This window comes from Mustelus asterias, chromosome 30 (assembly GCF_964213995.1).
Source record: "Mustelus asterias chromosome 30, sMusAst1.hap1.1, whole genome shotgun sequence".
NCBI lineage: Eukaryota > Metazoa > Chordata > Chondrichthyes > Carcharhiniformes > Triakidae > Mustelus > Mustelus asterias.
The window spans coordinates 11,523,981-11,551,183 of record NC_135830.1 but is presented as its reverse complement, the minus strand read 5'-3'; the positions used below and the strand labels follow the sequence as shown (position 1 = coordinate 11,551,183).

General features: G+C 46.3%; 2 protein-coding genes across 3 annotated transcripts in view; one reads left to right on the top strand and one right to left on the bottom strand.

Annotated features, from left to right (window-relative positions):
• Positions 1-5,166: 5,166 nt before the first annotated feature.
• The window catches only part of LOC144481037 (uncharacterized), a 297,288-nt gene continuing 275,251 nt past the window's right edge, over positions 5,167-27,203 (bottom strand). Inside the window, exons 1-2 of one of the 2 annotated variants that reach the window (XM_078200681.1) lie at positions 9,776-9,908; positions 5,167-7,357 (exon numbers count right to left, since the gene is read on the bottom strand). In XM_078200681.1, the coding sequence (XP_078056807.1) occupies positions 6,248-7,006 (759 nt within the window). In that variant the 5' untranslated portion in view covers positions 7,007-7,357; positions 9,776-9,908 and the 3' untranslated portion in view covers positions 5,167-6,247. Of the gene's footprint in view, positions 7,358-9,775; positions 9,909-27,203 lie in introns of those variants that run through there. The other variant, XM_078200682.1, reaches the window with a different exon arrangement.
• Positions 10,323-20,450, top strand: LOC144481050 (uncharacterized). Its single transcript, XM_078200703.1, has 3 exons — positions 10,323-10,378; positions 11,911-12,835; positions 18,998-20,450. The coding sequence occupies exon 2, from the start codon at positions 12,268-12,270 to the stop codon at positions 12,760-12,762; it is 495 nt and encodes a 164-aa protein (XP_078056829.1). The 5' UTR covers positions 10,323-10,378; positions 11,911-12,267; the 3' UTR covers positions 12,763-12,835; positions 18,998-20,450.

The following is a 27,203-nucleotide window of genomic DNA, read 5'->3' as shown; positions in this document are numbered from 1 at the left end:
ATGTCAAATTAAACTATTCCTTTCTGCCTGCCCTTGGTCCATATTCCTCTATTCCTCACATATTCATGTGCTTATTTAAAACCCCCTTAAACACCCCTATCGTATCTGCCTCCACCACCATCCCTGGCAGCGCATTCCAGACACCTACCACTCTCGCTGTAAAAACACTTACCTCTCACATCTCCTTTGAACTTTGCCCATCTCACCTTAAGTGCATGTCCCCTAGTATTAGACATATCGACTCTGAGGAAAAGATTCTATGTCTCTTATTTTATAGACTGCTATCAGGTCTCCCCTCACCCTCCGCCGCTATCGAGAAAACAACCCTCGTTTGTCAGTCGCTCACACCCTCCAATCCAGGCAGCATCCTGAAAAACCTCTTCTGCACCCTCATCAAAGCCTCTGCATCCTTTCTGTAATGTGGCGACCAGAATTGAACGCAATATTCTAAGTGCAGCCCAAACAAAGTTTTATAGAGCTGCAACATGGCATGCTGACTCTTGTACTCAATAAAGGCAAGTATGCCATATGCCTTCTTTACCGACTAAATATTTGTGTGGCCAATTTCAGGAAGCTATGGACTTGAACCCCAAGATCCCTCTGTACATTAACTGTATACTTATCCTTAATATTTGATCTCCCAAAGTGCAGCACCTCACACTTGCCCGGATTAAAATCCATCTGCCATTTCTCCGCTCATATCTGCAGCTGATCTACATCCCACTGTATCCTTTGACAACCTTCGACATTATCTACAACTCCATCTAGTTTTGTGTCGTCTGCAAGCTTACCAACCCACCCATCCACGTTTTCATCCAAGTCATTTATATATATCACAAATAGCGCAGGTCCCAGTACGGATCCCTGCTAGTCTGACTTAACTGTCCCTCTGAAATGGCCGAGCAAGTCACTCCGTTCAAGGGCAATTAGGAGCTGAGCAACGTGTGCTGGGGCTTTGCCAGCAGTGTCCACATCCCAGGAAAGAATAAAGAATATTCTTTAGTCATGGACCTCCAGTCTGAAAAACACCCTCACCACTACTCTCTGACTTCTATGGGCAAGTCAATTCTGAATCCAAGCGGCCAAGTCACCGTGAATCCCATGCATCTTAATCTTCTGGATGAGCCGACCATGAGGGACCTTGTCGAAAGCCTTACTAAAATCCATGTACACAACATCCACTGCTCTACCCTCATCGATCACCTTCGTCACCTCCTCGATAAAATCGATCAAGTCAGTAAGATGTTGACGGTGCTCCCACTGCAGTCCCGTGATGAAAATATAGACTGGTTGGTGAAATGTAGATAACAGGTAGAATTGATATCTAATGAGGACTTTATACTTTAGAATTGAATACAGGGCTCATTGTTACTAACGGGTAAAGAAGGGTTAAAACCCTTACCCAGAACCCTTTTCACACACACGTGGACATCTCTGAATCTGACACACACCAAATGGAACGTTACACAAGGGGCTGGAATTCACTGGAATTTCTTAACAACCTTTCAATAGAAATGTCCTGGTACCGACTGTGACAAAGGACACAACAGACAGCAAGAACCAGGAGGAACCTTTAACACAGAGAATGTTAATGACCTTGTTCAGGACACCGGTGCCAGGCACAGGAGGATCCCAGGAAAAATGGAACATTTAATTTCTGTCTGTTTCACAATTCTAAATGACTGATTCTTTAACATAGGAATGTTTAAAAACAGCATTGTGATATTCCAAGGTCAACTGTGTCTGGGAAAGGGGCACACTGATGTGTTTTTATTTTAAACAGGAGGATCCATTGAAAAGCAGCTCTGGGCGATATGAGCACCTCCTGACCTACTTTCAATTCATTTCAAATCACCCATCACTTTCCGTGGAATATTCTTTATTCTTCCCTGGGATGTGGACACTGCTGGCAAAGCCCCAACACACGTTGCTCAGCTCCTAATTGCCCCTGAACGGAGTGACTTGCTCGGCCATTTCAGAGGGACAGTTAAGAGTCACCCACATCGCTGTGTGGGTCTGGATTCACTTGTAGGCCAGACCGGGTGAGGATGGCAGATTTCCTTCCCTGATAGGGGGTGTTAATAGGGTGAACTGGATGGGTTTTTACAACAGTCGATAGTTTCATAGTCACCGTTTCTGAGACTAACTTTATATAATTCCAGATTGATTCACTGAATTCAAATCCCACCAGCTGCCTGTCCCCAGATCCTTTGCTGGGTCTCTGCATTACTCGGCCAGAGACATTCCCACCACCTCCCCCTGAATGGAATATTCCACAACCCTTAGTTAAACAGGAAGGAGAAAAGAGAAAGGTTTGAACTTTGGATGACCTCATCACAAACTACAGAAACCTTAAAGCTGACCATTCTGTAAAAGTTTATAAACTTTATTTTTATAAAACACAGAGTAAGAAACAGGTGAAAAGTAACGATGGACATTCCGACTGACATCAGAAACATTGATTGACCGGATAAACACTCACTGCATCACAGAGCGATCCTCAACCATTAAAGAATTGACCCACAATAAGGAATGAGAGAGCCTTATAAAAAGGGGCAGGAGTTTACACAGAGAGGTGACACCCACAGCTGCTCAGGATGATGGAATTCAGTTCAGGAAGGGGATAAAGTGAGAAGCTTTTGTGATTCAAGGTAGAAGTATTGAACAATCTGGAATCAGTGCTTCTCGAGCTTGCTGACTGGCCGAACACTTCAATTAATCTCATCGTAACGACTCCAGTATAAATAAGATGGATTTGACTGACAAACGTTGAAGGTTTAGAGCCACAAGTTTCGACTTTCCATTTGAGCCTGGGGCTCCTTTCTGTCTCCCTATTGCTCGTGTCAATGACAGCCAGGCGACGGAGCTGAGGGCTGAATTTAGCTGAGAATAACGGGGCCTGCGCCCCAGTTGGGAAACTGCCCTGGGCGTCGCACTAATAGAGAGACAGGAAGCTGCTGGAGGACTGACTGGGAAATGGGCCTCCAACCAATCGGGGCTCGGGAGGGGGTGACTGGGGCTGATGGTGACGTGACCCCCAGGGTTCAGTGACCCCCGGGGTTCAGTGTCCCTGTGTCCAAAGCGGGGAGTCACAGGAACAGGGGACAGAGGAGCTGAAGAGAATCCAGTTGTGTCCAGAACATTGTGAACATCCCTTTACTCTGGTTGTCTTTGATCCTCAAGTCATTTTCTGTTTGTTTTAACCATGTTCTGTTTCATTAATAAACTTTTATCAGTAAAAATATTTGATTGTTTTGGACTTTTCCTGATGAGATTGATGCACTTTAGGGAAAGTGGGTGAGAGGGGTTGGCAGGCTCTTTAACAGAAAGTGAATCCCTCTAAGGTAATTGGCAAAGGAGCCAGAGGGGGAGGTGGGATTTTATTTTTGACACAGCGATGTTAGAAAATGAGGTTCAGGGAGTCAATTAACCCTTTCTCCCCTTTTCCCAAACTCTGAAATGATTCCCAGTGATAACCCTTATTGGTGACAGTGGTTAGATTTTATTCAGTATCAATAAGAGCTGACAGGCTAATGTCTGAGCAGTCGTATCAAAGTGCAGCAGCATTACCATTACACTCTGGGTAGAAGCAGCATCTCCACGGAAATGCTCCCTGCTCTGCCCCAGATGCCACGGCACCAGTCAATGCAATATGTAAAACCTCGACAAATCTCTGTGCTCGGGGAATCCCTTCTTATACTTTGTTACATCACCAAGACTATGGAGACTGATTTAACCCAATCATTGTCCAGCTAACATAACAAAACCTGTCACTGAACCATCTGTATCTGCCCAAGCCACATCAAACTCTAAAACCAATTGTCTTCCCACGCTCCGTCCCTGGTACAGGGAGTCAGCATTCCCATGCCAAGCAGTGAAAACATGGTGGCCTTGACACACTGGTGTCATCCAGGATTCAAGGCTCTCCTGTTTTCTCTGTCCTCTGGGAGCTGTTTATCTCCCTGCTCCCACACAGCAAGTCGCCTGTTCTCAGCTCTGCTGGATTTCTGCTGAAGTTTGGCCCATTTTACACCTTTCGGATCAATAAAACATTTGGTCAATGACCCAAACCACAATTTCCCATCCTGTCACCTGTCAACCATCCTTACCCCGAGCGTAATCACAACAGGAATAAAAACAGGAGAAGTGTAACAATCAAATTCAAAATCAATGCATAACCAGTTATAGAATCTAATATAATATTCACTAATTAGCAAGAAAACCCAAAGTAGAGTGTCCCCCAGGATTCTTACAGTCCACACCCTGAGGGGGAGAACTCTCTCTCTGACCCCTCACTCAATTTCAATCCGTTATTTTCCAGTTCTGTTCTGGCCCCGCCTGGGGTAACATCTAATCGATTTTTCCTACTACTGAAGGAGCACCGTGAGTTCTAGGTTACTAGTCCATAAGGACAGATGCTTCAAGCAACAGATCAAGCATGGATGTAAAAGATTCTCCAGCTCTCTCTTTACCACTATCTAAGTTGTGGACAGTTCTTATTCAGTATTATTTCCCCCAAGCCCTTAATTGTCCCAATCTATAATATTATTCATTTTACTGTAATTTTCCTCACTTTCTGTCCATGTGTATTGTGTTTAATTGGATCCTGATTGTTTTGAACTCAGTTTCTCTCTGGAGTGTCAGTGCCTTGATGATGTCCCAATGTTGTCTCAATCCCCTGGCCACATTAACCATTTCATCTCCTGCTGTGTCTCAAGTAGCTGTGTGTGTTTGGGACCCGCTCTTCACTCCATCTCACCATGAATTTAGGCTTGTTATTTTTCACACGTAACAAATCACATCTGCACACTCACTCCGGTATCCCAAAATCATGTCACACATTCTTAACTCTCAGATGCACGAATGAAATTATCAAAATGTGCCTGTCTTTCTTATCTCCCCCTGTTATGGTGCTGATATTTCATGTACTGGCCGGGCTTTCAAATGTGGATTTTGTTAAATCAAAGTTCATGGACAAGGATGTAAATATCACCAAGAGAAAGTGATCGACTTATTCATCCCATCTACACATTCCAGACTTTCACTAGAATGCAGGTGGACATCAGATTGATATATTCCATTCAACCACATCCAAGGGGAGTTATTCCAATTCCTTTATTGTCCTGTTGTGATGTATTTCTTCCAACTAACCACAGGAGACCCAGGAACATGTTACAATAGTTTATTCATGATTCACGCCTGGAGGGAACAACCCCAGAGAATGCTCTGGAAGAGCACCCTCCTGTGACACAGCTCTCACAGCTCAAAGTCACAGCTCTGACACAGCTCTCTAACAGAGTAATCACAGAGACAGCATTCTAATACAACTCTAATCCAAGTCACAGATACAGACAGGTTACACAATTATTCAATACACAGAACATGTAAAATTCCAATCTTGCCTACGTAGGTTTGTTCTTAAACCTTCACTCAAACGTTTGTGAGAAAATGGTCCGTTTTTCTAGAAAGTAAACAACCTTGATGGCAAGTATGCTGATGTCAGCACCTTGAGGTATTAGCAATTGACCAGCCTGTGATTTTACTCTAATGAGGAGTGGGGGGTGAGAGCGTTAAATCTACCCCCCCCCCCCCCCCCACCAAATCCATTAATTCACTCTTACAGTCCAAATCTTTAAAACAGAAATTAAACATTCCCATTTGATTTCAGGTATTAACATATTCTGTTAGTTGGTTCTTTATTGTCGATGTCAGGCTGGTGTTGTTCCCCTTGGAGCAAAGGAGGTTGAGGGGAGATTTGATAGAGGTGGACAAGATTCTGACAGGTTTAGATAAGGTGGACAAAGAAAAGCTGTTCCCATTAGCTGATGGGACAAGGATGAGGGGGACACAGATTTAAGGGTTTGGGTCAGAGATGTAGGTAGGTGGGCGGGGGGGGGGCGCGGGATGTGAGGAAGAATATTTTGATGCAGCGAATGGTAATGACCTGGAACTCGCTGCCTACGAGGGTGGAGGAAGTGGAGACAATAAACAATTACAAAGGAAATTGGATGAGGATCTGGGGGAGTTTAAAACAGAAATGCTGACTAAATATCTCTGAACTTCCTCACACCCTGTCACTCTGATCCTTGTGAAATTTGAAAACAGGGTTTTAGCAGCAAGGATCAAAGAGCATCAGCCCACTGGAGGCAAAATCGTGCGACCGGTTGACCATCTGTGAGAATGAACAAAACGCAGTCCTGGACGTATTTGAGAGCTGAATTGTCACAGCAGAATCCAACCCCTGTAATCACTTGTGAACTCGCTGGTGTCTCAGCAGGCTGGATGAAACTCTGAATCCCTTCTCACACACAGAGCAGGTGAATGGCCTCTCCCCGGTGTGAACTCGCTGGTGTGTCCGCAGGGTGGATGAATCTCTGTTTTCCTTCCCACATTGAGTGCAGCAGAATGGTCTCTCCCCAGTATGAACTCGCTGGTGTGTATGCAGGTTGCATAACTGAGTGAATCCCTTCCCACACTGAGAGCAGGTGAATGGTTTCTCTCCAGTGTGAACTCGCTGATGTGTTTGCAGGGCATATAAATCATTGAATCCCTTCCCACATTGAGAGCAGGTGAATGGCCTCACCCCGGTGTGAACTCGCTGATGTACCTGCAGGCTAGATAGCCGAGTGAACTCCTTCTCACATACAGAGCAGGTGAACGGTCTCTCCCCAGTGTGAACTCGCTGGTGTGACTGCAGGCTGGATAATTGAGTGTATCCCTTCCCACATACAGTGCAGGTGAATGGCCTCTCCCCAGTGTGAACTCGCTGGTGTGCCTGTAGGGTGGATGCATGAGCGAATGCCTTCCCACACTGAGAGCAGGTGAACGGCCTCTGCCCAGTGTGAATTCGTGCGTGTCTCTGCAGGGTGGATACAATACTGAATCCCATCCCACACCAAGGGCAAGTGAATGGCCTCTCTCCAGTGTGAATGCGCCGATGAGCTTCGAGATATGATGGGAATCTGTATCTCTTCCCACAGTCTCCACATTTCCACCGTTTCTCCATGGTGCGGGTGTCCTTGTGACTCTCCAGGTTAAACAATCAGTTAAATCTCACACAGAACACGGGTACAGTCTCTCCCGCTGTGAATGCTGCGATGTATTTTCAGGCTGTGTAACTGGTTAAAGTTCTTTCCACACACAGTGCACTGGAACACTCTCACTCGGCTGTGTGTGTCTCAGTGCATTTCCAGTCACACTGATGTTTAAAATCTTCTGAAGCTGATAGACCGGGCAAACATTTCTCCTTCTAGATTCAGAGCCTGATGATATTCAGGTCCCAAGGAATCGAGTCACTCTGTCAGATCCAGATCTGACATTTTAGATTTCTGTCTGTGATTTCTCCTCATCTAATATCCTGTAATTCAATTTAAGAAAAACATCACAATTCAGTACATGATCAAAATTCAAATCAGTCAATTCTAGTTTCTATGGAACATTCTTTAAAGACACAGTCATGGAGCATTAAACTTGCCGAGCAGGGCTTCTCGTATCAGCACACAGGCAGCTGCTTTGTGAGACTGCCAGCAGCACAGACAAGTCAGAGATAAGGGTATACTGAGAAGAGGGATTCATTATGATGGCTCAGGGATGGCTGATAAGATGGAGGAATTCTCTGATTCTCGTCAACATTCTTTCCTCTCTCATTCCCCAAAATCTGTGAATCTCCATCCCACACACTCTCCCTCCATTCTCACTCTGCTGTATCTAATATTCACCCTCCCAATTCTCCTGAAGGTGCTGATTGAGGCTGATTGACAGATCCATGCTCACTGCTTCCTGTCTTGGACATAGAGAGCTCAGAATCTCCATGCAGGCTGCCAGACAGATATATGTCTATCTGACTGGACTAACAATGTGTGGAATGTACAGACTGGATTCACTTCCTTTCCCTTCAGTCGCCAGGACCCAATGAACTGCACGCTAGACTTTTAAAAGTGGTTCCTGGAGAGATAATGGAGATTTTTGTTGAAATGTTTCTTAACTTGCTAGATTCCGGGAGAGTATCAGAAGATTGGAAATCAGCCAATGTGATTCCCTCGGTCAAAAAGGGAGAAGGCAGGGAACTATTGGCCAGTTAATTTAACATCTATTATTGGCAAGAAGCTGGAGTCAATAATCAAAGAGGAAATAGCTAATCATTTAGGAAAGCTGAATATAATCAAACTAAGGCAACATGGTTCTCGGAAAGATAAATCATGTTCAACAAATTTGCTCGATTTCTTTGAGAATGCAAGAGGAAGAGTAGATCGAGTTCAATCTGTAGATGTAGTGTATTTAGATAGGGTGGTACGGCGGCACAGTGGTTAGCACTGTTGCTTCACAGCGCGAGGGATGCAGCTTCAATTTCGGCCTTGGGTGACAGTCTGTGTGGAATTTGCACATTCTCCCCGTGTCTGAGTAGGTTTCCTTCGGGTGCTCTGGTTTCTTCTACATTCCAAAGATATGCAAGTTAGGTTGATTGGCTATGCTAAATTGACCCTTCATGTTCTAAAATGTGTAGATTCGGGGGATTGTGGGGTAAAAATGTGGGGTTGAGATAGGGCCTCGGAAAGATGCTCTGTTGGAAAGTTGGTGCAGGCTCGATGGGCCAAATGACCCCCTTCTGCAATCTAGGGGTTCTATGATTTCCAAAAGGCATTTGACAAGGCGCCACATAAGAGGCTGGTGCATAAAGTAAAGGTCCATGGAATTGGTGCAAGTGTGTTAGCATGGATTGAAAACTGGCCGTCACATAGAAAACAGAGAGTTGGAATAAATGGGTCATTTTCAGAGTGGAAAGATGTAACTAGTGGAGTACCACTTGGATCAGTTCTTGGCCTGCAATTCATGATTCAATTAATGACCTGGAGGAAGGAACAGAATGTAAGGTTTCCAAATGATTCAAAGATAGGTGGAAGGACATGTTGTGATGAGGATATTTTGATTCTGCAGTGGGATATAGATAGATTGTGATGAAAACCTGGCAAATGAAGTTTAATGTGGGGAAGTGGGAGGTCATGTAGAAATCAAAAGGGAGATTATCTACATGGAACGGCACTGCAGGTGAGTGAAGTACAGAGGGATCTGGATGTTCTTGCACATGAATCACAAAATGCTAGCAGGCAGGTCCCACAACAGGTAAGAAGAAAAATGGAATTTTGACCTTTATTGCAAAGGTGTTGGAGTTTAAAAACAGGGGGGTTGTGTTGGTGAGGCCTCACCTGGAATACTGCGTAGTTTTGATTTTACTTAAACAAGGATACAGTAACATTGGATGTTGTCCAAAGGAGATTCATCAGACAAATTCCTGGGTGAGAGGGTTGTCCTATCAAGAGAGAATAAATTGTCTAGGTCTGTATTCCTTGAAGCTTTGAAGACAAAGAGGTGACTTTATTGAAATATTAGATCCTGAGGGGGGCTTGACAGGATAGACGGTGAGATATTTTTACAAGTGCGGAAGTCTCGAACAAGCTAAATGGTCGGTCATTTAAAACTGAGGTGCACAGAAATTTCTTCCCCCAGAGGGTGGTGAATCTCTGGAATTCTCTCCCCCACAGGTGGAGGCTAGACCACGATAAGTATTTAAAGTGGAGGTGGATAAATAGTTGATAGATTGAGGAGAGGGCTATGGGAAAAGGCACACAAAAGGAGTTGAAGCCGGCACAGATCAGCCAGAAGGGCCTGGTGGCCACTCCTGCTTCTATTTCTCGTGATCAGTTGCTGCAAGTCAACAGTTTCCCCCCAGAATGAAAAAAGGAATGGAAGGGGGGAGTAAAGAAAGTGTTTTACTCACAGATGTTGGAGAGACAGGAGGAAGTTTGAGTCTGTCTGAAGCTCAATCTTCATTCAGAGAGAGAGCAGCAGTTAGTTTTGCTGGGCAGGAATGAGCAGCTGAACAAGCTCATTGTCCACTTCCGCATTCAGACAATGGAGGAGCGTTGATTGGCTGGAGGCTGGAGTCCTTCCGGTCCTCCAGGATGCCCATTGGCCAGAGCCTGTGAGAGGCAGGACCGGAGCAGAGTCCTTCCGGTCCTCCAGAGTTCCCATTGGTCAATCCCCCGCAGACAGACAATGAGGGGCGGAGCCCCACGTGGGGGTGGGCGGGACTTTGCCCTCCAGCCGCGCTGAGCTGTTGTCCAAGGGGAAAGGCTGGAAGACCCGGACAGACAATGGTCAGTGCGCCGGCTTTGTCCGGGCCCCGCCCCACACCCGCACATGCGCATTTACCCTAAAAACTCGCACATGCGCATTTTTGATTCACTGTCTAGCTCTGGCCAATGAGAAGAGTTGGAGGACCGGAAGGCCTCAGGTTTCCCAGCCAATCGGAGCGTGGCTTTTTTGCGTGAATGAAGATAGGGCATCAGACAGACTGAAACTTCCTCCTGTTCCAACATCTGTGAGTAAAACACTTTGTTTTCTCCACCTTTCCATTTCTTTTCTCATTCTGGGGGAAATTGGGGACTTGCAGCAACTGAAGGGAAAGGAAGTGAATCCAGGGAGGCTGCAGACTCTGGAAAGGTTGGCCCAGGTCTCTCTCTGTTAAAGACATTGACATCCTTTGCTCCCTCAGCTTGACACATTGATTTGTCTGGCTCAAAGGTCCCTTTCCTAATGTTCACAATTAAAGGGCTGGTTTCCCCAGGAAATATCTGACATTTAAGGGGACTGTAAATTAATATAGATTAGAGATATGTTCAGTATTGTCATATGGCAAGATTAGACATGTATGGTTCTGCAGTAATGTACATTTATTATTATTTCTAATCTGTAATATCGTACGGTCGTGTGACATTAGTGTTTCTTTACGAATTTTTTAATCTCAAAATCATGATCCTGCTGTTGTAAATAAACCTTTCAGTTTTTTTTACATTATGGCACCGGCTTGTCTACAAAGAGTCCTTTATTTGCTCCTTAAGTGGCTTATATAGAGGTTGTTTGTTTTTACTTTGGGATTTGTGGATAAAAAACTGGTTGCAGGTCAGGTGACAGAAGTTCTTTCATTTTCACTTCTGAGATGCAGTTTAGTTTTAGAAGGGGCATCACGCTGAAAAGAGACGTCTCTCTCGCTTTCTCTCCCCTGTTTTATTTGGAAATTCCGTTGGTTATCTGAAAGCAAGGTCTTGCCTTCCTGAAGAAAATATTCTGCTGTTGATGGGTTAGGCATTATCTTGGTTGTTTTGTTTTGTTTGTAATTGCTAAAAGTTCTTGCTAATTTTCTTACGAAACATGTTAACTATATTCTTAAGTAAACTTTGTGAAAAGGTGGGTCATTTGAATCATACCTGAAGTGAAACATTTCATGCCAAATTCAAGATGTAAAACGTATGATTCAGGCCGGTTCCATAAAACATTTTGGAGTTTCTAACCTGAGCCCTAACATGTAGCTACGGGATATATTTCCAGTAATAGAGTCATTACAGCACAGAAGGAGTCCATTGGACCATTTGGGTCAATGCCGACTTTCTGTCAGTGTCGAGTGGATCCCATTCTGCAGCACCTCCAATTTCATTTCCAAGTTATTGATCATCTCTGCTTGGACACCCTCACAAGTAGTTCAAGATCATGATCAATTGTAGCCCCCTGTATCTTAGCCAACTGAAACAATTCTATCCATTAAACATATTTTTAGGCCCGTAATAGAGACATATATCTGTCTGGCCGCCTGCATGGAGATTTTCAGCTCTCTGTGTCCAGGGCAGGAAGCAGTGAGCATGGATCTGTCAATCAGCCTCAATCAGCACCTTCAGGAGAATTGGGAGGGTGAATATTAGATACAGCAGAGTGAGAATGGAGGGAGAGTGTGTGGGATGGAGATTCACAGCTTTTGGGGAATGAGAGAGGAAACAATGTTCCATAGAAACTAGAATTGTCTGTTCTGAATTTCTAATCTGTGCTGACTGTGATGACTTTTGTAAACTCCTTTCACAGAATATGAGGTGGTGAGGATTGACAGACAGAAATCTCGAACAAATGTCATGTCAAATTCTGACAGTCATTCAGTTCATCTGGACGTGAATACCATCGGCCTTTCAATCTAAAAGGAGAAATATTTTTCTGTTCTGTCTGCTTCAGACTTTCTTTTTGCATAAATGTGACTGGAAAAATGCCGTGACACACATATACCCGAGTGAGAGTGTTCCAGTGCACTGACTGTGGAAAGAGCTTTAAACAGTTACACAGCCTGAAAATACATCGCAGCATCCACAGTGGGGAGAGACTGTACCCGTGTTCTGTGTGAGATTGAACTAATAGTTTAACCTGGAGAGTCACAAGGACACCCGCACCATGGAGAAACTGTGGAAATGTGGGGACTGTGGGAAGGGATTCAATTACCCATCTCTGCTAGAAACTCATCGCCGCAGCCACACTGGGGAGAGACCATTCACCTGCTCTGATTGTGGGAAAGGGTTTACTCAGTTATCCAGCCTGCAGATACACCAGCGAGTTCACACTGGGGAGAGGCCGTTCACCTGCTCTCAGTGTGGGGAAGGATTCACTCAGTTATCCCACCTGCAGAGACACCAGCGAGTTCACACTGGGGGGAGACCGTTCACCTGCTCTCAGTGTGGGAAGGGATTCAGTCAGTTATCCAACCTGCAGACACACCAGCGAGTTCACACTGGGGAGAAACCGTTCACCTGCTCTCAATGTGGGGAGGGATTCACTCGGTCATCCCACCTGCGAGTTCACACTGGGGAGAAGCCATTCACCTGCTCTCAGTGTGGGAAGGGTTTCAGAGCTTCATCTGCCCTGCTGAGGCACCAACAAGTTCACGAGTGATTCCAGGGTTGGATTCTGCTGTTATTGTTTCTGCTCTCAATTACATCCAGGACTGCATTTTGTTCATTCTCAGGTAATGAACCTGGATGAATGTATCTAATTTCTATGTGATGACCCTAGTGATTGTAAGTAAGTTCAGAATACCTGGTTACTCAAATTCCTGAGCTGTACACCCCACCTACTGAGATATAGAAAAATAATGTTCAGCAGAATGGGGAAAGCTCCGTGCTGTCAATGGTTGGATCATTCCTTTTGAGGTTCACATTGCTATGAAACTAGTTTTATAGCAGGAAGACACAACTCCTCCACACATCACAGACAGGCTGCTGAGTCAGTGACCTTCCTTTCTCAAAATAGGTGGCAAAGCTGTTCCTCCAATTTGCGACTCTGTCTCTGCAGATGTAGCAACATCGGGAGAGACAGAATCTGTGATTGGAGGAGATGGTCCTCATAGTTTCTGTCTCTCCCATGTACAGGGTGATTTTTCTTCCAGTAGTTCCACCCATGACAGAATTTCCACGGCCCTTTTGAGGGTGAATTCACCCTCCACAGCCATGTATTTTGAATCCTGGTTCTGAAATATTCTCACTCTGGGCTTAAGGCTTCCTGGCGTCATACACAGATTTAGATCTTACCACCGAACAGTGCCAGAAGACTGGAAGATAGCAAATGTTGTCCCTTTGTTCATGAAGGGGAGTAGGGACAACCCTGGTAATTATAGACCAGTGAGCCTTACTTCTGTTGTGGGCAAAGTATTGGAAAGGATTATAAGAGATAGGATTTATAATCACCGAGAAAGGAATAATTTGATTAGGGATAGTCAGCACGGTTTTGTGAAGGGTAGGTCGTGCCTCACAAACCTTATTGAGTTCTTTGAGAAGGTGACCAAAGAGGTGTTTGAGGGTAAAGCGGTTGATGTGGTGTATATGGATTTCAGCAAAGCATTTGATAATGTTCCCCATGGTAAGCTTTTGCAGAAAATACAGACACAGGGGATTGAGGGTGATTTAGTGGTTTGGATCAGGAATTGGCTAGCTGTAAGAAAACAAAGGTGGTTGATGGGAAATATTCATTCTGGAGTTCAGTTACTCGTGGTGTACCGCAAGGATCTGTTTTGGGGCCACTGCTGTTTGTCATTTTTATTAATGACCTGGATGAGGGCGTGGAAGGATGGATTAGTAAATTTGCGGATGACACTAAAGTCGGTGGAGTTGTAGACAGTGTGGAGGGAAGTGGCAGGTTACAGAGGGACATAGATAAGCCCCTCCATACCAGGCAACATCCTGGTAAACCTCCTCTGTACTCTCTCCAAAGCCTCCACGTCCTTCTGGTAGTGCGGCGACCAGAACTGGGCGCAGTATTCCAAATGCGGCCGAACCAACGTTCTATACATCTGCAACATCAGACCCCAACTTTTATACTCTATGCCCCGTCCTATAAAGGCAAGCATGCCATATGCCTTCTTCACCACCTTCTCCACCTGTGACGTCACCTTCAAGGATCTGGACTTGCACACCCAGGTCCCTCTGCATATCTACACCCTTTATGGTTCTGCCATTTATCGTATAGCTTCTCCTTACATTATTTCTACCAAAATGCATCACTTCGCATTTATCAGGATTGAACTCCATCTGCCATTTCTTTGCCCAAATTTCCAGCCTATCTATATCCTTCTGTAGCCTCTGACAATGTTCCTCACTATCTGCAAGTCCTGCCAATTTTGTGTCATCCACAAACTTACTAATCACCCCAGTTACACCTTCTTCCAGATCGTTTATATAAATCACAAACAGCAGAGGTCCCAATACAGAGCCCTGCGGAACACCACTAGTCACAGGCCTCCAGCCGGAAAAAGACCCTCTGTCTTCTGTGACCAAACCAGTTCTCCACCCATCTAGCCGCCTCCCCCTTTATCCCATGAGATCCAACCCTTTTCACCAGCCTACCATGAGGGACTTTGTCAAACGCTTTACTAAAGTCCATATAGACGACATCCACGGCCCTTCCCTCGTCAACCATTCTGGTCACTTCTTCAAAAAACTCCACCAGGTTAGTGAGGCATGACCTCCCTCTCACAAAACCATGCTGACTATCGTTAATGAGTTTATTCCTTTCTAAATGCGCATACATCCTATCTCTAAGAATCTTCTCCAACAACTTCCCCACGACGGACGTCAAGCTCACCGGCCTATAATTACCCGGGTTATCCTTCCTACCCTTCTTAAATAACGGGACCACATTAGCTATCCTCCAATCCTCTGGGACCTCACCTGCGTCCAGTGACGAGACAAACAACCCCAAGTTATCCAGCCTAACATTGGAACTATAATTCCTCATCCCTGGAACCACTTTGATAAATCTCCTCTGCACCTGGTCAAGGAGCCTCACATCCTCCATAATGTGTGGTGATCACTGGTTTGCACAGACCCAGGTATTCTGTGTTCCTGTCTGTGATCTCATCACATACTTACAATTGCACAGTGACATCACCCCTGCTCCCCGGGGATTTGCTCAACTGGGAGATTTTTCTCTGACTCCAGTGCTTCTGATATCTTTCCAGCTGCAGGCTCCAGCAGGAGATTTTAATATTAAAATCAGTTAAATTCTTTCAGAGGTGAGTGTTTGTGACCATTCACGGGCGCGGGTTCTCGTCATAAACCAGGTGTTCGCCTCCATGCTGTGGTCCCGGCTGGTCCCTTTGACCCCTCCCCCTGGCTTTGTAGCCAATATCCAGAGAACCCTCCTGCGGTTCTTCTGGGACAATCGACTGCACTGGGTCCCTGCCGTGGTTCTGCATCTCCCACTTGGGGAGGGCGAACAAGGTCTGGTGTGCCTCCGCACTCAGATAGCGACCTTCCGCCTCCAGGCCCTGCAGAGGTACCTTTACGTTGAGCCCCCTCCACGATGGTGTGCCATGGCGACGTATTTCTTCCGCCAGTGGCACGGCCTCAATTATGACGTGCAGCTCCTGCATATCGAACTGGGGCGTGCTTCGACCACCCTGCAGGAGTTGCCCGTCTTTTACCAGGACCTCCTCACTGTCTGGAACACGGTCGACTCGCGACGCAGCTCTCCCCCGTCAGGAGTAGCGGCTCTCGTGCGAGAGCCGCTGCTCAGGAATCCGCTCCTCCAGCCGTATAACTTCAGGTGGCTGGCGGAGAGGAGGGCTGTGGACGCCGGGGTGACCAGAATCGGGGACGTGCTGAGCGCGCGGGGGTGTCCAAAGCCAAAGCCATCCAAGACCTTAGGACGGTCATGCTCGGCCCCAAAAGTGCACGCGGTCTTGAGGCGGCACATGCTTGCGGTGGAATCCCGCCCGAGCGTTCCCCTGTTCGGGCGGAATTCCGCATTGGCCCAAAGCCTCAGCCCCCTCCCCTGGGTGAGGTGCCCCACAGCCTGAGCCGCCTCGCGGAAATGTCATCCGTGCCTTTTTCTACCGCGCAGAGGCGTTTCCTGTGCGGGCTGCTGCTGCACACCCTCCACTACTGCCTCCTCGCCTGTCGCCCGGATACACCTTGGCGGGCCTTGTTGCTGCCGGGCAGTGGAGGTCCTCAGTGGAGGTCCCTCTACGGAGGGATCTCCCCCAATTACGTCGGGGACCTGGGGTGGAGGGTGATGCATGCAGCAGTTCCGCACAACCGTAGGATTCACTGGTTCACGGGCTCCGAAGACTGCCCTTTCTGCGGCCTTGTGGAGTCCGTGGACCATGTCTATGTTGAGTGTCTTAGGCTGCACTCCCTTTCTGTTTTCCTAAAGAACCTTTTGTTGATGTTTTGTCTGCACTTCAGTCCCACGCTCCTGATCTACGGACACCCGGTGCGGAGAGGGGAGGGTCGGGATGGCGACCTCCTCGTGAACCTGCTCCTGGGCCTGGCGAAATGCGCCATTTACCGGTCCAGGCTGCGGGCGATCGAGGGGGCCGTCCATCCTGACTGTCTTCCCCTCTACCGCGGCTACGTTCGCGGCCAGGTGTCCCTGGAGAGGGAGCATGTGGTGTCCACGGGCGAGGTTGACGCCTTCCGCGCCCGCTGGGCACCGCAGGGGTTGGGGTGCATTATTGACCCTAATAATCACATTTTAATTTGATGTTTTTAAGTTTCCTTTGTATTTTGATTTCTGTTCGGGCTGTTCCCCCTCCTTTTTGGGGAGCTGCCCCTTTTACTTTGTCCTGATTTAATCTGAGTTTGTTTACTTGGTTTGGTTTGACCTAAAAAGAGGTCTCTCTGAATGAATATTGAGTACAGACAGACTCAAACTTCCTTCTGTCCCCCACATCTGTGAGTAAAACACATTCTTTTATCCCCCTTTCCATTTCTTTTCTCATTCTGGGGGAAATTAGGGACTTGCAGCAACTGAAGGGAAAGGGAGTGAATCCAGGGAGGCTGCAGACTCTGGAAAGGTTGGCTCAGGTCCCCCTCTCTCTGACTTAAAGACATTGACATCCTTTGCTCCCTCAGCTTGACACATTGATTTGTCTGGCTAAAAGGATGGTCCCTTTCCGAATGTTCACAATTAAAGGGCTGGTTTCCCCAGGAGAAGGCTGACATTTAAGAGAACAATAAATTAATATAGGGCAGAGATATGCTTAGTGTTGTTACATTGTAGATTTGATATATTATTTATGGTTCTGTAACAAAGTACGTTTATTATTATTTCTCATCTTGTAATGTAACACTGAAGCTATGTGATATATTTCCACTCATCGAGTCATTACAGCGCAGAAGGAGTCCATTCAGTAACTCGAATCCATGCCGACTCTCTGTAGAAGAATCCAGTCAGTCCCATTCCTTTCTATATTTCCTTTCCTCCGACAACTTTATTTCCTTCATGTGCCCATCTAATTTCTGAAATATATTAAAGGGGACAGTAAACTAATATCGGACAGAGACGTGTCTGATGGTGTTTTTTATTCATCCTTGGGACACGGGCATTGCAGGCTGGGCCAACATTTATTGCCCATCCCGATTTGCCCTTGAACTGAATGGCTCGCTAGGCCATTTCAGAGGCTGGTTGAGAGTCAACCACATTGCTGTGGCTCTGGAGTCACATGTAGGCCAGACTGGGTAAGGACGGCAGATTTCCTTCCCTAAAGCACATTAATGAACCAGATGGGTTTTTCTGGTCAATCGACAATGATTTCATGGTCATCAGTAGATTCTTAATTCTAGATTTTGTTTTTAAATTCAAATTCCACCATCTGCCATGGTGGGATTCGAACCGGGTCCCCCAGAACATCAGCTAAGTTTCTGGATTAATAGTCTAGCGATAATACCGCGAGGCTATCCGCTCCCCTGTTGTTATATGGTTCGATATATTATTTATAGCTCTGTAATAAAATACACTTATTATATCTGGCTGTGTAATTTTGGACTGCAGCTATATTATATATTTCCAACAATCTCTTCCCTCAGAGAATTGTTAATATCTAGATTTCTCTTCCATAGGGACCAGTGGAGGGATTGAATATATTCAAGGATGAGTTGGACAGTTTTTGAATGACAAGGGAGTCAATAATTATTGGGAACAGGCTGGAAAATGGAGAGAAAGCTCAGATGAGGAAGGATTTCTTCACTCAAGGATGTGGTGATGTTTTGGATTCTCTACCCCAGAGGACTATAGAGCCTCAGTCATCAAGAATTTTCAAGAGAGGGATTGATAGGTTTCTAGATATTGAAGATATCGATGGATATGGGGGACAGTGTGGGGAAAATAATGCAGAGGTAGATCAACCAATAATCTCAATGAATGGTTGAGCAGATTCGATGGGCCGAATGCTGACTGCAGCTCCTATTTGTTCTGATTTCTGTGCTGGACAGGAAGCAGTGAACATGGATCTGTCAATCAGCCTCAATCAGCACCTTCAGGAGAATTGGGAGGGTGAATATTAGATACAGCAGAGTGAGAATGGAGGGAGAGTGTGTGGGATGGAGATTCACAGCTTTTGGGGAATGAGAGGGGAAAGAATGTTCATTAGAATCATAGAATTGCTGCATCTTATCAACCGTCCCTGAGCTTTCACAATGAATCCCACTTCTGAGGCCACCCTTATCTGTGACTTGTCTGTACTGCTGGCAGTCTCACAAAGCAGCTGCCTGTGTGCTGATACGGGAGGCCCTGCTGGGCAGGTTTAATGCTCCATGACTGTGTCTTTAATGAATGCTCCATGAACTAGAAATGTAGATTTGAATTTCGATCATATTCTGAATTGCGATGTTTTTTCTAAATTGACTTACAGGATATTAGACAAGGAGAAATCAGACAGAAATCTCCAACATCACATCGAGATCTGACAGAGTGACTCGATTTCTTGGGACCTGAATATCATCGGCCTTTGAATCTAACAGGAGAAATGTTTGTTTGGCCTCTTGGCTTCAAAAGATTGTAAACATCGCTGTGACGAGAAATGCACTGAGATACACACACCCGAGTGAGAGTGTTCCAGTGCACTGAGTGTGGAAAGAGCTTTAACCAGTTACACAGCCTGAAAGTGCATCACAGCATTCACAGTGGGGAGAGACTGTACCCGTGTTCTGTGTGAGATTTAACTGATTGTTTAACCTGGAGAGTCACAAGGACACCCGCACCATGGAGAAACCGTGGAAATGTGGGGACTGTGGGAAGGGATTCATATCCCCATCTCGGCTGGAAATTCATCAACGCAGTCACACTGGGGAGAGGCCGTTCACCTGCTCTGTGTGTGGGAAGGGATTCACTCAGTTATCCAGCCTGCAGAAACACAATCTCACTCATACCAATGAGAGACCATTTAAATGCTGTGACTGTGGGAGTGGTTTTAAAAGCTCTCAGGTACTGATGATGCACCAGCGCATTCACACTGAGGACAGACCGTTCAGCTGCTCTCACTGCACAAAGAAATTTAGAACTTCATCCAACCTGCAGATTCACCAGCGAGTTCACACTGGGAGAGACCGTTCACCTGCTCTGTGTGTGGGAAGGGATTCACTCAGTCATCCAGCCTGAAGACACACCGAGTCATTCATACCAATGAGAGACCCTTTGAATGCTCTGACTGTGGGAATGGCTTCAAAAGCTCTCAGAAACTGATCGTCCACCAGCGCATTCACACTGAGGAGAGACCGTTCAGCTGCTCTCACTGCACAAAGAGGTTTAGAATATCTTCAGCATTGCTGAACCATCAGCGAGTTCACACCAGGGAGAGACCATTCAGCTGCTCGGTGTGTGTGAAAGGATTTACTCAGTTCTCCAGCCTCCGCAGACACAATCTCACTCACACCCAGGAGAGACCCTTTAAATGTTCTGACTGTGGGAGTGGCTTCAAAAGCTCTCATGAACTGATTACCCACCAGTGCATTCACACTGGGGAGTGACCGTTCACCTGCTCTGACTGTGGGAAGGGATTCGCTCAGTCATGCAACCTACGGGTACATCAGCGAGTTCACACTGGGCAGAGACTGTTCACCTGCTCTGACTGTGGGAAGGGATTCACTCGGTCAGCAAACTTGGTGAAACACCAGCGAGTTCACAAGTGATTACAGTTCTGGGATTATTCTTGTGAATCTTTCTTGCCCCTTCTCCAGTGCCTTTATTTCCTTAATCTAAATGGAGATCACAATAGAACATAGAACAGTACAGCACAGGAACAGACCCTTCAGCCCACGATGTTGGGTCGAACATGATGCCAAATTAAACTTATCCGTTCTGCCTGCCCTTGGTCCATATTCCTTGCATATTTATGTGTTTATCTAAACGCCCCTATCGTATCTGCCTCCACCACCTGTGCTGCAGCGTGTTCCAGACACGACCACTCTCTGTGTAAAGGAAAAACTTGCCCCTCACATCTCCTTTGAACTTTCCCCCTCCCACCTGAAGTGCATGCCCCCTAGTATTAGAAATTTTAACTCTGGGGAAAAAGATTCTGACTGTCAACCCTATCTCTGTCTCTCATAATTTTATAGACTTCAATCAGCTCTACCCTCAATCTCTGCAGTTTCAGAGAAAACAACCCTAGTTTGTCCAGCCTCTCATTATAGCTCATCCCCTCCAATCCAGGCAGCATCCTGGTAAACATCTTCTGCACCCTCTCCAAATCCTTTGCATCCTTCCTGTAATGTAGCAAACAGAATTGAATGCACGATTCTAAGTGCGGTCTAACCAAGGTTTTATAAAGCTGCAACATGACATCCTGAATAAAGGATGTCAGACTCAATAAAGGCAAGCATGCCATCTGCCTTCTTTACCACCTATCTACTGGTGTGACCAATTTCAGGGAGCTCTGGACTTGAACCCCAAGATCATTGCTGTTCAGGGGTCTGCCATTAACTGGATACTTACCCTTAACATTTGATCTCCCAAAGTGCAGCACCTCACACTTGCCCGGATTAAACTCCATCTGCCATTTCTGCGCTCATATCTGCAGCTGATCTACATCCCACTGTATCCTTTGACAACCTTCTACATTATCTACAACTCCATCTAGCTTTGTGTTGTCTGCAAACTTACTAACCCACCCATCCACGTTTTCATCCAAGTCATTTATATGTATCCCAAATAGCGCAGGTCCCAGTACGGATCCCTGCAGAACACCACTCGTCACGGACCTCCAGTCAGAAAAACACCCTCCACCACTATTTTCTGACTTCTATGGGCAAATCAATTCTGAATCCAAGCGGCCAAGTCACCGTGAATCCCATGCATCTTAATCTTCTGGATGAGCCGACCATGAGGGACCTTGTTGAAAGCCTCACTAAAATCCATGTACACAACATCCACTGCTCTACCCTCAATGGTCACCCTTGTCAGCTCCTCAATAGAATCAATCAAGTTAGAAAGATGTTGACATTGCTGCCAGTGTAGTCTGGTGATGAAAATATAGACTGGTTCAGTGAAATGTAGGTAACAGGTAGAATTGATATCTAATGAGGACTTTAGCAAGGGAGGTGTTGCATAAGGTTAAATCTCATGGGATCCAGGGTGAAGTAGCTAAATGGATACAAAATTGGCTGGATGATAGAAGACAGGGGGTGGTTATAGAGGGTTGTTTTTCAAACTGGAGGCCTGTGACCAGTGGTGCACCACAGGGATCAATGCTGAGTCTACTCTTATTAGTCATTTATAATAATGATTTGGATGAGAATATAGGAGGCATGGTTAGTAAGTTTGCAGATGACACCAAGATTGGTGGCACAGTGGACAGTGAAGAAGGTTATCTCCGATTGCAACGGGATCTTGATCAATTGGGCTAGTGGGCTGATGAATGGCAAATGCAGTTTAATTTAGATAAATGTGAGGTGATGCATTTTGGTAGACTGAATCAGGGCAGGACTTACTTAGTTAATGGCAGGGTGTTGGAGAGAGCTATAAAACAAAGAGATCTAGAGGTACATGTTCATAGTTCCTTGAAAGTGGAGTCACAGGTGGACAGAGTGGTGAAGAAGGCATTCAGCATGCTTGGTTTCATCGGTCAGAACATTGAATACAGGAGTTGGGACGTCTTGTTGAAGTTGTACAAGACATTGGTAAGGCCACACTTGAAATACTGTATACAGTCTGGTCACCCGATTATAGAAAGGATATTATTAAACTAGAAAGAGTGCAGAAAAGATTTACTAGCATGCTACCAGGCCTTGATGGTTTAAGGTATAAGGAGAGGCTGGATAGACTGGGTCTTTTTTCCCTGGAGCGTAAGAGACTTGGGGGTGATCTTATAGAGGTCTAAGTAAAGTAAGGTTTATTTATTAGTCACAAGTGGGCTTACATTAACACTGCAATTAAGTTATTGTGAAAATCCCCTAATCGCTGCACCGCGGCACCTGTTTGGGTACACTGAATGAGAATTTAGCATGACCAATGCATCAAACCTGCACATCTTTGGATTGTGGGAGGAAACTGGAGAACCCGGAGGAAACCCACGCAGACACGGGGAGAATGTGCAAACTCCACACAGACAGAGGGCATAGGTTTAAAGTGAGAGGGGAGAGATACAAAAGGGTCCAGAGGGGCATTGTTCATTGTTCCACAGGACCAGGCTGAGGAGAAGGCAGTTGGTTTGTTCACTACATTTATTTATTTATTTTAAGTTAAAGTTGTGTAAAAAATCGGAGGTTTTCTTTTAAAACAGGAAGTGGGCCCAGCAGGAGTCTGGGAAGGTTTTTGGAGGGTTTAAAAGTAGGCCGCACTTTTGAGCGGGCAGCGTCGTTAGCGGGCAGCAGAGTGAGCAGGAGGCAGAGTGAAAGTTGTAGGGCTTTGGCTCACAGGGCTTAGGCAGAAAGGGCGAGCAGGGGTGAGTTGAATTCATTTTTTGCTGTTTCTACCTGGTACTGGCAAGGTATCTAGAGGGGATGGGCGTGAAGGCAGTGCAATGTTCCTCTTGCACTATGTTCGAGGTGAGGGACGACGTCAATGTCCCTGCTGATTATACCTGTGAGAAGTGCATCCATCTGCTGCTCCTCCAAAACCGTGTAAGGGAACTGGAGCTGGAGTTGGAGGAACTTAGGATCATTAGGGATGCAGAGATGGCCATAGACAGAAGCTTCAGGGATACAGTTACTCCGCGGAATGAAAATAGATGGGTGACGGTGAGAGGGGCTGGGAAGAAGCAGTCGGTGCAGGGATCCCCTGTGGTCGTTCCCCTTAGCAACAAGTATTCCGCTTTGGATACGGTTGAGGGGGACGACATACCAGTGGTGAGCCGCAGTGAGAGGATCTCCGGCACTGAGTCCGTCCCTGTGGCTCAGGAGGGTAAGGAGGAGAGCGGGAGGGCAATAGTTATTGGGGACTCGTTAGTTAGAGGGATAGATAGGAGGTTCTGTGGCAGCAAAAGAGACTCGTGGATGGTTTGTTGCCTACCGGATGCCAGGGTCCGTGACGTCTCGGACCGTGTTTTCCGGATTCTTAAGGGGGAGGGGAAACAGTCACAAGTCGTGGTACACATTGGTACCAACGACATAGGTAAGAGAAGGGACGGGGATTTAAAACAGGAATTTCGGGAGCTGGGCTGGAAGCTGAGAGCAAAGACAAAACATGTGGTCATCTCTGGTACGCTACCGGTGCCACGTGATAGCGAGTTGAGGAACAGGGAGAGAGTGCACTTAAACATGTGGTTGCAGGGATGGTGCAGGAGGGAGGGTTTCAGATACGTGGATAATTGGAACACGTTCTGGGGAAGGTGGGACCTCTACAAACAGGACGGGGTGCACCTGAACCAGAGGGGCACCAATATCCAGGGAGGGAAATTTGCTACGGCTCTTCAGGGGGATTTAAACTAATTTGTCAGGGGAGTGGGAAAAGGAGTTGTAGTCCGGAAGTCAGTGTTGAGGGTGGTGAGATATTGGGGAAGGTATCAAGGTCAAGGGTGGGTACCGGTAGACAGGAAGATGGGTTGAAGTGTGTCTACTTCAATGCAAGGAGCATCCGGAACAAGGTGGATGAACTTGGGGCGTGGATTGCTACTTGGGACTACGATGTTGTGGCCATTACGGAGACGTGGGTAGAACAAGGACAGGAATGGTTGTTGGACGTTCCGGGGTATAGATGTTTCAGTAAGTGTAGGGAAGCTGGTAAAAGAGGTGGAGGAGTAGCATTGTTAATCAAGGATAGTTTAACGGCTGCGGAAAAGCACTTTGAGGGGGATATGCACACAGAGGTAATATGGGCTGCAGTTAGAAACAGGAAAGGAGCGGTCACGCTGCTAGGAGTTTACTATAGGCCCCCAAATAGTAATAGAGATGTGGAGGAAGAAATTGCTAAGCAGATTATGGATACGTGTGGGGGTCACAGGGTAGTTGTCATGGGGGACTTTAACTTTCCAAATATTGATTGGAACCTTTGTAGGTCAAATAGTTTGGATGGGGCACTTTTTGTGCAGTGTGTGCAGGAGGGTTTCCTGACACAATATGTGGATAGGCCGACAAGGGGTGAGGCCACATTGGATTTGGTACTGGGAAATGAACCGGGCCAAGTGTTAGATTTGGTTGTGGGAGAGAACTTTGGAGATAGTGACCACAATTCGGTGTCTTTTGTTATTGCAATGGAGAGGGATAGGGCCGGATGGCAGGGCAAGGCTTACAATTGGGGGAGAGGTAATTATGATGCGATTAGGCAAGAATTAGGGGGCATAAGATGGGAACAGAAACTGTCAGGGAAAGGCACTGATGAAAAGTGGAACTTTTTCAAGGAACAAATACTGGGTGTCCTTGATAGGTATGTCCCTGTCAGGCAGGGAGGAAATGGCCGAGTGAGGGAACCGTGGTTCACAAAAGAGGTGGAATGTCTTGTGAAAAGGAAGAGGGAAGCTTATGTAGGGATGAGGAAACAAGGTTCAGATGGCTCGATTGAGGGTTACAAGTTAGCAAGGAATGAGCTGAAAAAGGGGCTGAGGAGAGCTAGGAGGGGACATGAGAAGTCCTTGGCGGGTCGGATCAAGGAAAACCCCAAGGCTTTTTACTCTTATGTGAGGAATAAAAGAATGACCAGGGTGAGGTTAGGGCCGGTCAAGGACAGTGGTGGGAACTTGTGTATGGAATCAGTAGAGATAGGCGAGGTGATGAATGAATACTTTTCTTCAGTGTTCACCAAGGAGAGGGGCCATGTTTTTCAGGAAGAGAAGGTGTTACAGGCTAATAGGCTGGAGGAAATAGATGTTCGGAGGGAGGATGTATTGGCAGTTTTGAATAAACTGAAGGTCGATAAGTCCCCTGGGCCTGATGAAATGTATCCTAGGATTCTTTGGGAGGCGAGGGATGAGATTGCAGAGCCTTTGGCTTTGATCTTTGGGTCCTCGCTGTCCACGGGGATGGTGCCAGAGGACTGGAGAGTGGCAAATGTTGTTCCTCTGTTTAAGAAAGGGAATAGAAATGACCCTGGTAATTATAGACCGGTTAGTCTGACTTCGGTGGTTGGTAAATTGATGGAAAAGGTCCTGAGGGATGGGATTTACGACCATTTAGAAAGATGCGGATTAATCCGGGATAGTCAGCACGGATTTGTGAAGGGTAAATCGTGCCTCACAAATTTGATAGAATTTTTTGAGGAGGTAACTAGGTGTGTTGATGAAGGTAGGGCGGTTGATGTCATATACATGGATTTTAGTAAGGCGTTTGATAAGGTCCCCCATGGTCGGCTTATGATGAAAGTAAGGAGGTGTGGGATAGAGGGAAAGTTGGCCGATTGGATAGGTAACTGGCTATCTGATCGAAGACAGAGGGTGGTGGTGGATGGAAAATTTTCGGACTGGAGGCAGGTTGCTAGCGGAGTGCCGCAGGGATCGGTGCTTGGTCCTCTGCTCTTTGTGATTTTTATTAATGACTTAGAGGAGGGGGCTGAAGGGTGGATCAGTAAATTTGCTGATGACACCAAGATTGGTGGAGTAGTGGATGAGGTGGAGGGGTGTTGTAGGCTGCAAAGAGACATAGATAGGATGCAAAGCTGGGCTGAAAAATGGCAAATGGAGTTTAACCCTGATAAATGTGAGGTGATTCATTTTGGTAGGACAAATTTAAATGTGGATTACAGGGTCAAAGGTAGGGTTCTGAAGACTGTGGAGGAACAGAGAGATCTTGGGGTCCATATCCACAGATCTCCAAAGGTTGCCACTCAAGTGGATAGAGCTGTGAAGAAGGCATATAGTGTGTTAGCTTTTATTAACAGGGGGTTGGAGTTTAAGAGCCGTGGGGTTATGCTGCAACTGTACAGGACCTTGGTGAGACCGCATTTGGAATATTGCGTGCAGTTCTGGTCACCTCACTATAGGAAGGATGTGGAAGCGCTGGAAAGAGTGCAGAGGAGATTTACCAGGATGCTGCCTGGTTTGGAGTGTCGGTCTTATGAGGAAAGGTTGAGGGAGCTGGGGCTGTTCTCTCTGGAGCGGAGGAGATTGAGGGGAGACTTAATAGAGGTTTATAAAATGATGAAGGGGATAGATCGAGTGAACGTTCAAAGACTATTTCCTCGGGTGGATGGAGCTATTACAAGGGGGCATAACTATAGGGTTCATGGTGGGAGATATAGGAAGGATATCAGAGGTAGGTTCTTCACGCAGAGAGTGGTTGGGGTGTGGAATGGACTGCCTGCAGTGATAGTGGAGTCAGACACTTTAGGAACATTTAAGTGGTTATTGGATAGGCACATGGAGCACACCAGGATGGTAGGGAGTGGGATAGCTTGATCTTGGTTTCAGATGAAGGTCGGCACAACATCGTGGGCCGAAGGGCCTGTTCTGTGCTGTACTGTTCTATGTTCTATGTTCTAGGGGCAATTTTTTCACAGAGGGTGGTGGGTGTCTAGAATGATTGCCCTTGAATGGAGTGACTTGCTCAGCCATTTCAGAGGGGCAGTTAAGATTCACCCACATCGCTGTGTGGGTCTGGATTCACATGTAGGCCAGACCGGGTAAGGATGGCAGATTTCCTTCCCTAATAGGGAGCATTAATAGGGTGAACTGGACAGGTTTTTACAACAATTGA

Bases quoted from the DNA above. Each gene is read 5' to 3' on its own strand.
- LOC144481050 (XM_078200703.1), top strand. From the start codon at position 12,268: ATGGAGAAACTGTGGAAATGTGGGGACTGTGGGAAGGGATTCAATTAC.